At 49.8% G+C, this 14,736-nt stretch overlaps 5 protein-coding genes across 5 annotated transcripts; 3 read left to right on the top strand and 2 right to left on the bottom strand.

The window, feature by feature from the left end:
- Positions 1-718: 718 nt before the first annotated feature.
- On the bottom strand, positions 719-1,535 carry BDR25DRAFT_377150 (uncharacterized protein; the record flags this gene model as incomplete). The annotated part of the gene is made up of 4 exons (XM_033697484.1): positions 1,463-1,535; positions 1,277-1,406; positions 905-1,166; positions 719-872 (listed from the first exon to the last, which is right to left on the bottom strand). The coding sequence occupies exons 1-4, from the start codon at positions 1,490-1,492 to the stop codon at positions 719-721; spliced, it is 576 nt and encodes a 191-aa protein (XP_033543419.1). The 5' UTR covers positions 1,493-1,535.
- Positions 1,536-2,338: 803 nt separating this feature from the next.
- On the top strand, positions 2,339-3,537 carry BDR25DRAFT_76387 (uncharacterized protein). Its single transcript, XM_033699003.1, has 3 exons — positions 2,339-2,558; positions 2,618-2,887; positions 2,941-3,537. Exons 1-3 carry the CDS (start codon positions 2,392-2,394, stop codon positions 3,302-3,304), a joined length of 801 nt encoding a protein of 266 aa, XP_033543420.1. The 5' UTR covers positions 2,339-2,391; the 3' UTR covers positions 3,305-3,537.
- Positions 3,538-9,382: 5,845 nt separating this feature from the next.
- On the top strand, positions 9,383-10,082 carry BDR25DRAFT_76410 (uncharacterized protein). The gene has a single exon (XM_033699004.1). It carries the CDS (start codon positions 9,479-9,481, stop codon positions 10,040-10,042), a length of 564 nt encoding a protein of 187 aa, XP_033543421.1. The 5' UTR covers positions 9,383-9,478; the 3' UTR covers positions 10,043-10,082.
- Positions 10,046-12,239, top strand: BDR25DRAFT_395733 (SGT1-domain-containing protein; the record flags this gene model as incomplete). The annotated part of the gene is made up of 4 exons (XM_033698392.1): positions 10,046-10,075; positions 10,114-10,143; positions 10,180-10,301; positions 10,334-12,239. 4 exons carry the CDS (start codon positions 10,046-10,048, stop codon positions 12,237-12,239), a joined length of 2,088 nt encoding a protein of 695 aa, XP_033543422.1.
- A 178-nt stretch (positions 12,240-12,417) lies between these two features.
- BDR25DRAFT_359475 (uncharacterized protein) lies at positions 12,418-13,475 on the bottom strand (the record flags this gene model as incomplete). Its single annotated transcript, XM_033696088.1, has 7 exons — positions 12,418-12,457; positions 12,495-12,872; positions 12,906-13,033; positions 13,060-13,198; positions 13,236-13,277; positions 13,335-13,394; positions 13,438-13,475. 7 exons carry the CDS (start codon positions 13,473-13,475, stop codon positions 12,418-12,420), a joined length of 825 nt encoding a protein of 274 aa, XP_033543423.1.
- Between the last annotated feature and the right edge of the window lie 1,261 nt (positions 13,476-14,736).

A 14,736-nucleotide genomic window follows, 5' to 3' on the forward strand; every position in this document is an offset into this window, starting at 1 on the left:
TAGGTGTTGCAGAGTTGATGGTAGATGTAGGAGAGGTGATGTCAAATATGTCACCAGCGGCGGGACTGTATATATCCTCTCCACTCGCAGCATCTTTCTCCATCTGGATCAAATGCATATCATAGCGGTCATACCTTCGGAGCATGAATGGATATTAATATTCTATGCGTAGCGTTGCAGGGGGACCCTTTGGTTAAGTTTAGTGAGGGCGCTAAAAGCTAGTATTTCGTCAAGGGCTTAGCATAGCTTAGCATAGCTAGCAGCCTTATTGGATGTAGATTTTGGAGGGCGCTAAAAATTAGCGCCTTAGCACGTGCCATAAGCTGCGCAGGCATACGTATATATACCCCCTCAGCTTCCTACTCTGATATAGCAATATTTTGCAAGGCACAAGAAAAGCTGAGTCTTGGCAAACTAATTCTCGGTTGCAAAGGGGTTGAAAACATCCCCCAAAAAACATCCACTTGCATTGCCGTCCCTCTCTACAGATTACACCTAACGACTCATGCGCCAAGGTGTAAGATAGGTGCTTAGAAGCGACAGTATATGCTAGACCGCTTAGTTCGATGCCCTAGGGATTTTTCATTGCTTTCTAAATGTCTTGCTGGCATGATTTGAACTCATCTGACGTTCAGCGCTAGTTTACTCCTCCTTCCCTTTTAATGTCATATGATCCGCATAAGATAGGGAAAAGTAAAATTGGTTATCATTTCACCTCCTACGATAGATAGCGTCCATTGTATAAGAAACCCTGGTCTGTTCCTAATTCCCTCTCAAGTGTCTTCGCCATTGTAAATGCGACACTGAGAAAAAACGCCGCACAGTCAGACCCGTCATAATAACTCATACTACTCTTAAAGCATCCATGTAAGCTGTAACAAGGTCGGATTTCGTTGTTGCTTACATGACTGATAATGCCCTAATTACCTCCACAAGTGCTGAAGCGTCCTTACTAAGCAGAACTGCATCCTGTTTGAGCTCTAGATACGAAAACAACTTCTTGTTAACCTGATTTTGAAAGACAGTCTCTCCGACGGCAAATCCTAACATCTGTCCGAAATTGCGGAAGAAAGAGTATAAAACAGCGGCAAATAAAAGACACATGTTGCTTGAGCTGGCTTGGATGGCGAAAATCATCACTCGATAGAGGATACCAAGACCAAGGCCTGAGACCATAGCAATAGTAATCCATTAGCTAGCTGGAGTAGATGCATCAAAGAGCACAAGAAAGCCGATACCATAGACGGCAAGAAACCATCCTAGCCAAATGGCCCACTGCCATCGGCCAGTTTTCTCAATGATGAGGTCAACAGCAGCTGGGCGGGTCTGGTTGTAAACGCGCATAGGAAGAGAGCGACCCCTGACATCTTTGGAGAAAGGCTCTTAGCTGCTTCAAAGTACAATGGCTATGTTCGAATTAGCAGCATAATTAGGAAATAGGTTCTGCAGGGTGAGCTATTACCATGTAATATAGTGCCGACCACAAGAACATCCCGTGAACAACGATCCCAAAGTAGGCGAATAGCGTGAGCAACCTTGTGTCGGTGCTGCAGTATCAGGGAGAGTATAAGGGGGCTGAGGAGATGAACCGGCGCGCGCTAGAGGGGAGAGAGAAGGCGTCAGGGAAGGAACACCCCGACACGCTGACCGGCGTGAGCAATTTTGTCTATCTACTAAATCACCTATATCAGTATGAAGACACTCTACTACTCTGTCGGAGAGCCTCTTCTAGCTATATAACGACTCTCAGGCTAGATAACCCAACAATTCGAGCATATCTGGACTGCCAGTATTCCCTTCAGCAGTTGTTGAACAGGTTAGCAACAGACGACACAAGGCACCAAGTTATGTACGGCAATACTCATCTAACATATCCTAGGTCTCTAGGCGTAAGTCTCCCTAGACAAGGGTCCGCCCGCTGGTAGTGGAGGGTCAAGAAGTGTGTTAGCCGTCAGGTCCATAATTAATCTGCCTGCTAATGATAGATACAAAGACCGATAGATAAATAACAGTAGTTAGAGGGCGTAGTAAGCACGTTTTGTACTGGTGAGTCATGGTAAAGCGGTAGCGAGGCATTGATTGTTGTCACCAGCCGCAGGGAGGACGGCCGACACGCTCCGGCCATGGCCTTGTGAAGTAGCGATTCTGTAGGCCAGAATCTTGGTCAAAGTGAGATTTTAATCAGGTTGTCATCCGACGAAGTGCTACGTTATGCTTGGCCACAACTAAAGCGGCCTAATACGCTAGAGTGGAAGGCAAACCCCGGTGAAGCCTCTCGTATTGCCTGCAGGCATTTAAGAACTAGCATGGGGCTCATCACATTCCCATTCCCACACATCCCACATTCTGCGCTTTCTACACTGCTCGCTTTCAGGACGACGGCTCTCCTAGATGGCAAGAGTAACTACATTTCGTGGTCACCATTGGCCAAAATGGAGCACATTAACCTGTCTTACAATTCATCTTACAAGTTATATTGGTCTCACTGCGGTCTCATGTCTAGATCCAGTGTTTTGGGTTAATCCCTTTGGAAATGGGAGTTATGATGGCAACAACAAGTATATCTAGCAACAACCAACTGGTTATTTTGGTAGTACTCAGGCTTACTTCTTCAAAGCATCCCTCTCAAAGTTGTGAGCATTACAGGCCTTGTCTTCTGTGTGCTCTTCCTCTGCATATACCTCCGAATAAGTCGCTATCTAGTGCCGCAAGCGGTCGCACTCATCTCTTTTGCTCTCGCTGTCGCGTGGATTGCTCTGATGAGCTACAATAGTCAAGCATTGAAAGACATGCAAATGGGATCCGGTTATAGCTTCACCACAATAATAGACGATGGCGCCGATCTCCAGAAATTTCTTGCAGCATACTGTATGATGACATTTGTTGTGTGAGCCAAAGCAAATCCAAGTGGATCTAAATTCAGCTAATAGATGTTATTAGCGTCTCGAGTGTGGACTTAATCCTACTCGCCGTCTACGTCCTTTTACACTCAGAAAACTCCACGTCAGCACTTCAACTCTCATCTATGGGAGAAAATAAAGCAAGAACGCCACCGAACGACCAAGTGGCATGGAGTTCAACTCTCCCTGAGGCCAGAGACAGTCCGACTCAATATCCTTTCACTGCGCAGGAGTTGGCTGGACAGCCCACTCAACGAACGGCGCTTCCCACCAGTGCGACGACCACCAGAGCCGAAAATTTCCATAACCTTGCTGAATTGGAGGCCGGAGTTTCAGCGAATGTCAGAAAACCATCTGCTCGACAACTCGTGATCGATGGCGTGGTTTTCCAAGCCGTGGAGTGAGAATTGCGGATCTTCCGCCAAATTCAGCCTCGCTCGCTTGGTTTGTCTTTTCTAGGTGGGAAATGGTGAGTAGCGCATATCTTTTCGCTCTCATTGGACCACAACCATACCATTGTTGTGGCTTGGTCGTATGATATAATACCACATTCGGCTGGATACAGGAATAATTATTATGATATGCTTGGAAGCCCATCATCCATAAGACTGTTATTGAGGAGACATATCGTTGTTTACACTTTTCATCTCCCTCAAACACATCGCCGGAGCACCTGTCCGAAACGCGATACAAGTAAGCCGCCGATATGCGAGGTTTGAGTGACTGAACCGAATGCTAGGGGAGCTTGGAGACCTCCTTATAGGTAAATATCTCATCCTAGAAGTTAGGCCCATTGCCAACAGATCCTAGTTGCGTGTTCAAATTAATACTTTGCGTTCATACCACCATGCGCTTCAATGTTCCTCTACATGGCTAATCGCAACGAAAACAACGGCTTCATTTCGCTCAATTAGGTTCTATATGCTATTTTCACGGCACATTTTGTCGTCTATGTCGCTTTCGATGAGTATGTGATTGCGCGGTGATTTTGGAAAGAAATTAATAAGATCTGCCAAAGCTAGAAGGAGGCAAGTGTTCATCTCAACACTTATGATTAGAAGGGAAGCAGGTAACCAGCAAGAACACGGTTTATTCCATGACATACGCTTATATCTGCATAGGAGGCTTCATCATCGGTATTATCGAGATGCACACTACCCTCACCAGATCACCATAGCACCAGGCGGTATTTTAGTGCTTTCTCGAAGTGGGAAATTCCTGGGTATAGACGAAACAAGACTCTCGGCTCAGACTAAATCAGGTTATCCTACTAAAGGACCGGTCTGCTTTTAAGTTTTTCGGATTGTCATCTAGACCATCGAGAAAATTGCTAGTCTACTTATCGCCTTTTTCGAAATTCATACCTTCGCCCATCCTGTCTGTGCTGCTCTTCTACATTATCTGGTTTAGAAACCACAAGAGTTATGTCTCCTTACTAGTGTTTCTTATGAACAGACAGGGGTTATTAGCTAGATGCTGCTCCATCACGAAAGCGAACTTCAACAGCCTCAACATAGAAATGCTGTCTCCATTCCTGGTATGGATATTTCACTCACCAGTTTCCGGATACTGTTATAGAAAAAAGCATCTATTGGCTCAACGACGTTATGGATCTCTAGACAGGACCTCCATATGCACAGCTAGACCAGAACTCCCATTCATCGCCAATACTCTGACATCAACGCTCGGAAAAGGAAGAAAGTGCATTTTGTGCTATCTATTTGCAGGAGGAACTTTCTTAATTGGCGTTGCCTGTCTATTCTGACGATATGCACTTTTTACCATAGAAAGCGAAGAAAATAGCTTGGCTTGAGATCTCGCTCATTCCTCCCTCGTTGGGGATAGGCGAAGCTTAAGCCATGATATCAAATCATCCAAGCACTTCTTCCTTGATGATCTCTTTGGCCGGATTGCCAACACCTGGAGTACCTTTGCCCTCGCCCTTCTTCAAAGGATCATCCAGTTTCGTCGCAAGAGTGCTTCTCTATAGTCGTAAATTCGAGGGGCCATTCGTGTTCCCTCTTCAGCTTGTCGCGAATATCCCAGCGACCGCTTCGACACCGACTGTAACTTCTAGACCCTTTCCAGCTTCGCCAAACCCCGCAGGAGTTGATTCCCACCTGTCAAACCACCACTGCTTGCTCTCACTCCTGACGCTCCCTTATCCCCGGCTCCGCCTTTTCCTTATCCTCGTCCACCTCAAGCCTAGCCTTGACATTGACATACCGCTTCCTAACACGGTCCGTAGTTATCAGATTCTACTACGTAAACGCATCAACACGAGCCCCTCCCCATCTGAATGGCCCAAACATACCCGAATCTCAACGCCACACCTCGAGCATGAACTCGGCACGTACTGTCACCACACAACCCAACCCTTCCCATATATTAGACGACCGATACACCATCGCATCTCCATCTGCATCCTATACCCCCTCATCACCAGCATCTACTGTGGTCAATGAGGAACCCCTGCCCTCCCTCAGATCTCAGCCTGGCACCCTCCGCAATACTTCCTCCTGGTGACCAATACGCTAAGCCCCTTGTTGATAACATGCTGCTATACCAAGGCTCTATCTCTCCTATCCGTTTAAGAAAATAACATTGGTGCATGGCATTCACGGAACATTCTAGATAAGAGATACCCAAAGCAAGCACTCGGTTCAGTATTCAAGCATCCAGGAGTCACAGGCATACGAAAACACTTGGCATTGTGTTCGCTCCGAACTCTCTTGTCACATATAGTTTCGCTTTTCTTGTAGCGGTGGATAACGCATGTCATGTCTATACGTCTTCAAGTCCGGTCTATTGCTACATCTACCAAGAATCCTCGGTTTCCACTCCTACAGCCATTGGTCTCTAGTTAAGACTTCGCTAGTCTAATCGAATCTCTCTCTTTTCCTGAAAATGCTGCAAGCTTGAGAAGCTTTACATCGTCCTCCCCTTTGTAACAAGACAACAAATCCTCCGTCGGCGAGGCAACAATCTGCTCTGGAATGGGGCCGTCTTGCACTGCACATTTTTTTAGCGCTTTTGGATATAAGTAGGGGAAGGAGAAAGACCAATCATGCAGGTCCCATTGCGTATCAGATTTTACATACTCAATCCCATGTGCCGATGTCAGTTCTATGATGTCGTTAAGGAAGGTCACAAGAATAGAGAAGGAAAGGTAGACGAATAAGCAAATAAACATCCATTCGTTGAAGTAGGAACAATCTGCCGTTAGCCAATCAGACCAAACGCCTAACCCCACTACCAATGCCGATGCCCAAGTTAAAGATACCAACACCATGCTTTGATCGTCTCAACACTCCCCCACCCTCCCAAGCACTCTCCTATCACCTCAACATACTCTTCCCCACCCCATTACTCCTCCTGCCGACCCTTCTCATCCCCTCCAGCTTCCTCACCAACTCCGCATGTAACTTCTTATTCCCCGCCCACTCCCCCGCCAGTTTCTTCATCCTCAACGCCGCAACAACCGTCAAGGCTGCTGTCTTCAGCGACGGTTTGCGGGCGTGATATGAGATATCGGGCGTGATGCCCATTTGCTCGATAAGGTTGAGGTCTTCTTTGTTGCTGTACAAAACGAATCAGCTATACAGGTACTTTTATTCACACTGGAGAGACAGGCTCGAATGAGATGAGAAGAGGGGGTGGAAAGCTGTTTTGTTTTGGGGGGGAGAAAATACATACCATTGTCCATAAACCTCAATCATCATCAAAAAGAACCTCTTCTGATACCCTAATGCTTCCCTAAATCCCTCCTCACGCACACATCTTGCGCGCAGATACTGAATCTGCTTCGCCAGACCATGTAATTCCTTCCCATGCCGTTTCTCCTTGTCCATGACCTGCTGCTTCAGATCGAGTACTTGGTCACTGTGAATATCGCCGTGTTGGTACGCCTGCAGGGCTTTATGTGAGGATTCGAGGGAGGATTTCAGCGTACGGACTTGTTGCTCCTTCTCCCAAATCAGGGATTTCGTCGACTCTTTGAGACTCCGAAGACGCGCATCCCGGTCTTGAAGCTGGGCTTGTAGGTCTTCGACATCGAGCGTGGAGCTTTGCAGGCGTTCTCGTAGCACGTGGAGTTCATTTACGTGGCGCTTTTCAGTGCGATCATGGGTGCTGGGGGAAATGTGGAGTCTCATTGTTCCCTGAACGGCCTCCAGCTCTCCATCCTTCTCAGAGACTTGGAGCTGCAGACTCTCGACTTCGGCTTCGGCATCGCGAAGTTTCTGTTCTCGGTCACGAATCTCGGCGCGGAGACGGCGTTCGAGTTCGGTGCGGTCTCTTTCTAGTTCATTGACGCGACTAGATAGGTCCTCGGCCTCTAGTTTTGATTTTTTGAGGAGTTCGTGGAGATCATGCCGTTCCTTTGTGGAAGCTGCATCCGAGGCCGAGGCCTGCCGCTGTGACTGAAAGTCTTTGGCAAACTTGTCAAGACGTATGCGGAGGTCTTCCCGGTCTTGGTCTGCGACATTGAGATCTGATTCTAGGCTCTCGATCCGTGTCGTCAAACGGGTCTTCTCGCGCTCAGCGTCACGAAGATTCCTCTCAAGAGCATTAGCATTCTTTTGCACATCGTACGACTCTTGCACCTCCCTCTCAAGCACGCGAATCTTGTCCTCCAGGCTCTGTTTCCCATCCTCAGCTTCATCGATAGACTCCTGCAAGACATCAATCTCATCTTCTAGGTCTTGCTTTTCACGTCGAGCTGTGTCTTTGAGTTCTTCCAGTGCGTCCAGTCTCTCCTCCGCAAGCCGCTGCAAGCCGTCCAAGTCACTCTTCTGCTTGTTGATTTCATCGCGCAGCGTCTCAAGCTCGTCGTCTCGCTTCCGCACAATGTCCTGCATAACATCAAGTTGTGTGTCCGGCTCATCAGCGTGACTTCGGAGCGCATCTAGCTCAGCTTCGCGGTCTTGGATGGTCTTGCGGGCAGTTTCGAGGTCGCGTGTGCGGTCGCTAAGATCGACTCTCAGCGCCTTCAGGTCTTCGAGGGCAGATTCTTGGCTCTCAGTTTTCTTCTGAAGGGCTGAAATGTCTCGCTCACGGGCAGAGAGTGTCGTGCGGAGGGCTAAGATTTCGCGGGAGAGGTTGTCGCGTTCGCGGGTGACTTTTTGTAGAGCCTCGATCTGGGTGTCTTTGCTTGACATTGCAGTGCGGAGGCCGCGGATCTCTTGAGTAGCATCTTCACGCTCTTGTCGGAGCTTCTCTAGGTTCTCCAGTTCGCGGTCCTTGGAAGTGATAGTCTTGTGGAGCTGCTGTACTTGCTGCTCATACGATGACGATTGGGTTTGTAGGCGGGCAAGCTGGTCCCTACTATCCCGGAGCTGTTTACGGAGGTCATCTAACTCGTCAACCTTCGATTCAGCAGTATCAACACGTGATTGAAGGAGCTCGATCTCAACTCCCTTCTCACGAGCGATGTCCAGAACCTTTTGACGAGCGTCGTTGGCAGCTTGTTGTGCGAGTTGGACCTGGTTGTCGCCTTGTGACTCGGCTAGCTTGAGTCGATCCTGCAATGCGTCAAGCTCCGCCCGCCTCCCATTCTCGATAGACTGAATTTGGCGCTGTAGGGCTCTAATTTCAAGGTCCTTTTCGCATTCAAGTCCCTGCACACGGTCTTGGAGAGTGGTGATTTCCTCCCGCTTCTGCTCTTCCATCATTTCTAACTGCCTCTCCGCCATGTTGAGTTGCTGCTCCAACGTGCGGATACCTTCCTCCTTGCCACTAGAGGCCAAATCAAGCTTTTCCTGCAGAGCATTGATTTCTGCATCCTTGGACTGGGTGAGTGATCGGAGCTGTTCTTCCACATCCTCCAACTGATTCTCCACCTGGTCGAGCTGCTGCTCTAAGCTGCGGACACCTTCATCTTTGTCATCAGAGGCTGCATCCAGCTTTTCCTGAAGAGCATCGATCTCTGCATCTTTGGACCGGGTGAGCGAGCGTAGCTGTTCTTCTAAATCCGCGATCTTCTCGGCCTGCTCATCCAACAGTTGTTGCTTTTCGTCCAAACAAGCGTCTTGTGATAATCCCGCTGTCCTAAGCTTCTCCTCGAGCTCTTCGATGTGGCCTTCCTGCTCGTCTAGCAACTCATCCCTGCGCTTCAGCTCGTGTTCTGCAACATCAAGCTCTTTACTCAGTCTATCAAGCTCATCTTCGTTATCTTGGGCGTCATCTAACTTAGCCTGCAGCTCTTCAATCTCGGCCGCACGCTCCTCTGCTATCCGTCTCAGCTCGTCCATCTCTTCGCGCAAGCCCTCGTCAGCATGCCGCCTCTTGACCTTTTCGGCGTACTCCCTCAGCTGTTCTCTATACGTTTCAAGCTCCTTCTCAGCCGTCTTCAAGTTCTTGGAGTATTTGTGGAGATCGTGCACCATCTGCACCTTCTCTGTCTTCAGACTGATGTTCTCTTTTAGCGTAGCGGCGTTGAACTCGGGACCGGACTTCTTCAGGCCTTCTTCGAGGAAGTGAATTTTCAGTTTGAGGCCAAAATTTTCTTTGTCAATTTGTTCTAGGCGCTAGCGAAACAGGTCAGCAAGGCACAGCAGAATCGTGAACTGCACGTGTAAATGTTGCTTACGGCCTCCTGCTCCCTCAAAGTCAGAACATTACCATTCCCCCCATCCAGCTCACCTTCCCCCCTCCTAGGCAACGCCATTGGCGTACTCATCGCGCTCGAACTTGCCAAATCCGGCACGGGTGTCCGGCCATCAACCAGCGAATCGCTCATCGAGCTCGAATTCATAGCATCAAACGTGCTCGCTTCTGGCAGTGGCGTATTACCCAGCTCAAACCCCGGCTTCATAGCTGCAGGTGTCGCGATCTTCCCATTCAATAAGCCATTAACCTGTCTTGTGCGGTTCGCGGTTGCGCTCTTCAACATGGGCGTGAATTCATTCTTCGCCTTTGGGTTCCGCAGCGCGGCGAGTGGATTGCGGGGAGTGGAAATGGCTTGGCGCGCGCCGCGCATCTGCTTGAAGAGGTTGTCACGGTCGGCGGGTGCGTGGAAGGATGGCTCGATGCTGAGATCTAGGTCGGCTTGGGTTTCGTGGAAGCGCGTATGGTCGGCCACGGTGGAGGGCGTGTTGAGGATGTGCGCCATGGTGGGTGGGTTTATATGGTGTTATTTGTAACGCATGAGCGAGAGAAATAGAGGAATTGAGCGGGTGCTCGTTATAGAGTGGGAGGGACTGTTGGAGTTGAGCGTGTTTGTTTACAAATGGCGCTGACAGGGGTGGCTTGCGCTAGTGTTGTTGCTAACCTAAGTTAGGTTGGCGGGCCTCGGGCGGCTGAAGCGAAAACACGTGTGCCAAGCCTGGCTCAAAAGTCGCCCGCCACTGTTGTTGAGTGTCCCTTCGTTGCCAATATCACATTCACCTTCACCTGCATCTCGTGATCCTGGAGCTGGGACTAACTTCATAAAGTCCCCGGCTTCTCGCGATTTTCCAGCACTCCGCAGGCCTAGTAGGCACATCATATCTAGTCACCATGTCCAATGTCCCAAGAGACGACTTCAAATGGTTCGGCGAAGGCTTCACAGGCTTCCCAAAACACCTACCCGAAGACGTTGTTGAATACACCATTTTCATCCTTAATACCGCCCTTTCTGGCACCCACACCCGGGAGCGCCTCCAGGCCTTCCAACGCGCCCTCACCTCTCTCTCTCAGAAATTTCTCAAAGATTACATCTGGCAACGTGATTCCATCACCCTCTCACTGCAGCGTGAAGGTAGACTATGGCTGCTCAAAGGCCGTACAAATTACGGAGACAGTGTTGCGGACGAGTGGCTGATCGTCTATTTTCTGCGCGAACTAAGTAAAGAGTTTCCAGATGCTTGGATCCGCATTCACGACACCGATGGCGAGTTCCTCCTCATCGAAGCCGCAAACGCGCTGCCGAAATGGCTGAGTCCTGAAGTCGCGGAAAATAGAGTCTGGATTAACAATCATCGTCTCGTCATTATCCCTCTCTCGAAACAAGAAAACAAAATTCCAGCGCCGTTGGATCTAAACGAGGCACTCGAAATCATCAAAGAAACTCCAGCAAAATTACTGCAGATACAGAAAGTCGAAGAAGAAGCATTCCACCGCCTGAAGAACTACCCGGCAGCAATATCCACAAATCAGCACCATGCTACTATTCCTCTTCCTCGGAAAGTCGCATATATCCTCTACAGCAATCCGTCGTACATCGCGTCTGTAGTCGAAGCTTTCTATCTCCGAGATCCAATCTCTCTCCGACTCATTCAGCCCGAGAAGGCGCGGAAGCCTCTGTCGTTCACCCCAGAAGATTTCGTACAGGTGAGTGTCAGGTTTACGAAGGTCTTGTATGCACAGCTACGAAGTCAGGAATGGGTGCCGCCTGGACCGTGGGGGGATGCTCTTGCGAGGCTGGTTGAGGGAGAAGGGAAGACGTCATCTGTGTGGAGAGAGAAGGCGGAGATCGCGATTAAGGTGGCTGCGGGGCTGGAAATGTTGGTGCAGCATAAGATCTATGGTGACAAGAAGGCTGTTCGAGAAATTGGGCTGCTGTTAGAGGATATTGCGTCTGGTGATGATGTGCTCCCGAGTGATGCAGAGGTTGCGGAGTGGCCGAAACGGGAGGATGACGAGTCGTGGCTAGATATCGACTTTACGGACTTTGAACGCGAGCTCTCAGGGAAGGGGAAACCGGGTGAAAGTGGAGGGAATGGTGGCTTCGGGGATAAAGCAGCACTGGAAAATCTCCGCAAAATGACTGAACGCTTTAATACCTTCCTAGACGACGAAGACGCGGGCCTAGACGGTGCTACAGGCCTTGGTCTCGACCCCATGGATATTGACAACGACTCTGACTCCGAAACCCGAGAGTGGGACGATCCGGAGGACAGCGAGGATGAGGACTCCGACGGCGACGACGAGGGGTTTGACGAAGACGAGTACAAGCAAGTGCTGGATCGGTTCATGGCGTTGAGTTCGGCAGAGAAATCCGCGCTCTTGGATGAAGCGCGAGAACTAGCCAGAGAGCAGGAAGCAGAGGACGAGGAGGACGAGGAGATCCGGAAGTTGAGTGAAGCGATGGAGGCAGAACTTTTCAGTCACGGGGCCTTGAAACTCGACTCTGAAATGAAACCAAAAAAGAGCCAAAATAAGGGGAAGGGTAGGGTCGAAGAGACGGTCGAAGAGGAAGAAGATGCTGCTGAGGATCTTCTGGATGAAGATTACAATCTCGTCAATAATTTACTTCAGAGCTTCAAGGGGCAGGCAGGGATGGCAGGGCCCGCAGGGAATCTGATGGGCATGATGGGCGTGCATCTGCCACGAGATGCGGACGACGAGCGCAAAGGCTGAGGGGGTTTCGTGAGGGAAGAGGATGCGGGAAAAGGGTGAGGGAAAACTAACCCTTTGTCTGCCGAGAGTATCCAGCAAGGAGCTGGAAGGCCTTCTACTGTTGTGTTAGCCTAGCGAAACTACTATGACCTCTCTACATCCGCTTTCCTCAAATCTTTAATTAGTTAGGAAAGTGAACTTACTCAGCGCGTCCTAAACCCCCCACAATACGCGCAAAACTGCACGTCGCTCCTTGTCGGCCCCCACCGCTCACACCGAGCACACTTCCCATCCCTCAAACCCTGAGCATAGGCCATCAGCACAGCCAGCTCCGCCGAGCGACACGCCGCACACGTCCAGGCATCGCCACAGCGACAACCACGGTAACCGTTCCCGTGACGGGCGACAGCCTCGTTAGCACAAGTGCTGCAGACAAGGCCGCGTGCCCCTTGGTGCGTGACGCCGGTTGCGTTGGCGGCGCTGGGCCGTTGCGAGAAAGCCACTCGGCACCCCTTACAAACGGTGAAGGGCCCGATGTGAGCGGCGCACTGGTGCACGGGGCCCCAGTGCGTGCCTTGGTCCACCGAGAGAGCCTCCGCGCAAGTTTGTGGTTGCGGTTGTGGTTCTGGTTCTAGGTGCAAGTAAACATGTTCTCTGGATAGGAGAGGTAGGGGGGTTGGGGCTTACGGGACTGTGATTGAGACATTGTGGTTTGTTTTAGGGGAGGCGGGGTAGAGCTGAGTTGGAGGAAGCGATTTAGGACTAAAGGTCAAAAGGCTGAGGGAGGTGGCTGTTATATAGGCCTCCGGTAATGACTGGGGGGAGCGCCAAGATTTGCCACCGCTGCTTGGGAAACTGTGCAGCTACCTAGGCGGCGACAGGAAGAGATCAGTCGCTGGCGTTCTAGGACTTTCTGGCCAGGATAGTGAATGGTTGGCATCATTCCCGGTATAGATCGAGAGCAGCCTGACCCTATTATGCTGTAGGTGCAATGGGCGGTGAGGGAGCTTATGGCACTGCAGGAGAAAGTTGAATAGGACAGCTATCTGTTGAGTATAGCTTTGTCAGTTAGGTCTAGCAAGCTCTGTTGATAAATATAGTCGTATTGTGACGCACCAAGGATAGTCTGAGTACGTTGAATATGGAGCATCCTCACGCTCTAGGTGGTGACATATTCTGAGAGCTGTTCAGATACCACAGATATATCCTATAATCCAACCGTCTTAATAATTTCTCGCAAGCTTCACTCAGGAGCATGACTACTCCTGCGGCCGGCCGTAAGCGCACACGAGAGACTAAATGCTTTTACAGCTAGCAAAGAGAACAACCACGGTCGCCACAATGCCTTGCTACATTTTTGACGGATGCTGGAAGGTGCAGTGTATCTGCATATTTTATATGCTCTTGGCTTTGAACGAGATTGTTTTCAGAGTGGTAAGTCAGCTCTCGTAATCAAGTGGTGTTAATCTTGACATGACAGATTGTTTCTATGACGTATACAGTACAGGTGCAGTCAACTTCACATCATCCAGCGCTTACTTGGCAGGCGTTCTCGTTCAGAAGGAGATTGCTGACTGGGGCCGGAAGTGCTTGATGGGCAGCACATGAGGTGTGGTATGACCGGAGTGTCAACCACGGCCTTCTAATCCTCTTTGAGTGCATTCAGAGACATGCTGTACATCCTCCACCCCCACTCCCACTCCAGACTAAGACAATGCGATCAAGTGACGTGACAATTCTGTTTCAGTTTACCGAGCAACCCAATCGCATGCTTATGGCCGGTGCAGATGCAAAGTCTAAAGTGAATGCGGGAGTCGGCGCTTGAATTGAGAGTTGGTGGAGGTTGGTTACACGAAGAGGTGGCGCATTAGCTAAGATATATTGCGTGAAGGGATGTGCGTGAAGACGTCTAGTGTGGGTACGTCTTGCTCCTCCGGAAATACGAGCGTTATGGCCTTATCGCAGCTGTTTAGTTGGCTGAACTGGAGGGTGGTGCCTTGCTAGCATCAAGGAGAGAGAAATTTGATGGGAATTTATGTTACTGAAGAGGCCTTTTAGGTAGATGATTAAACAAGAAAGAAAACAATGGAAACAGAGAAACAGCAACCTTAGTAGAGACTTGTGCGGGTGTGCTCGGAAACATGAAACGAACGAGGGGCGCGAACTACTGCAGCTCGCAGACTCTTACCCCTCGAAGACATAATTCCTGATGATGGCTTGGGCCTTCGACCTCGACGACTTTGTCTTTGTCGAATTGATCCACTGGGACCCAGCGGAGAAGTGAAAATTGACTCAGCAGGGTCTGTGCGGTCATGCACCACGGGGATTTAACCATGGCGTCGGCGGAACTTAAACCAACGTCTTAAGATGTTTCTCCACTTTGCCAAATATCTCCAAACCCTGGTAATAGCAGATTGGAAATCAGGAGAGCGTACTAGAGATCCAGCGGCTTGAAAGTTATTCCTGCGCCGACTCGAAACGATATGCCGTGTGACGTGGCTTCGTCCGACCGACCGGC

Source organism: Lindgomyces ingoldianus (genome assembly GCF_010093535.1).
Source record: "Lindgomyces ingoldianus strain ATCC 200398 unplaced genomic scaffold BDR25scaffold_33, whole genome shotgun sequence".
NCBI classification, from domain to species: Eukaryota; Fungi; Ascomycota; class Dothideomycetes; order Pleosporales; family Lindgomycetaceae; genus Lindgomyces; species Lindgomyces ingoldianus.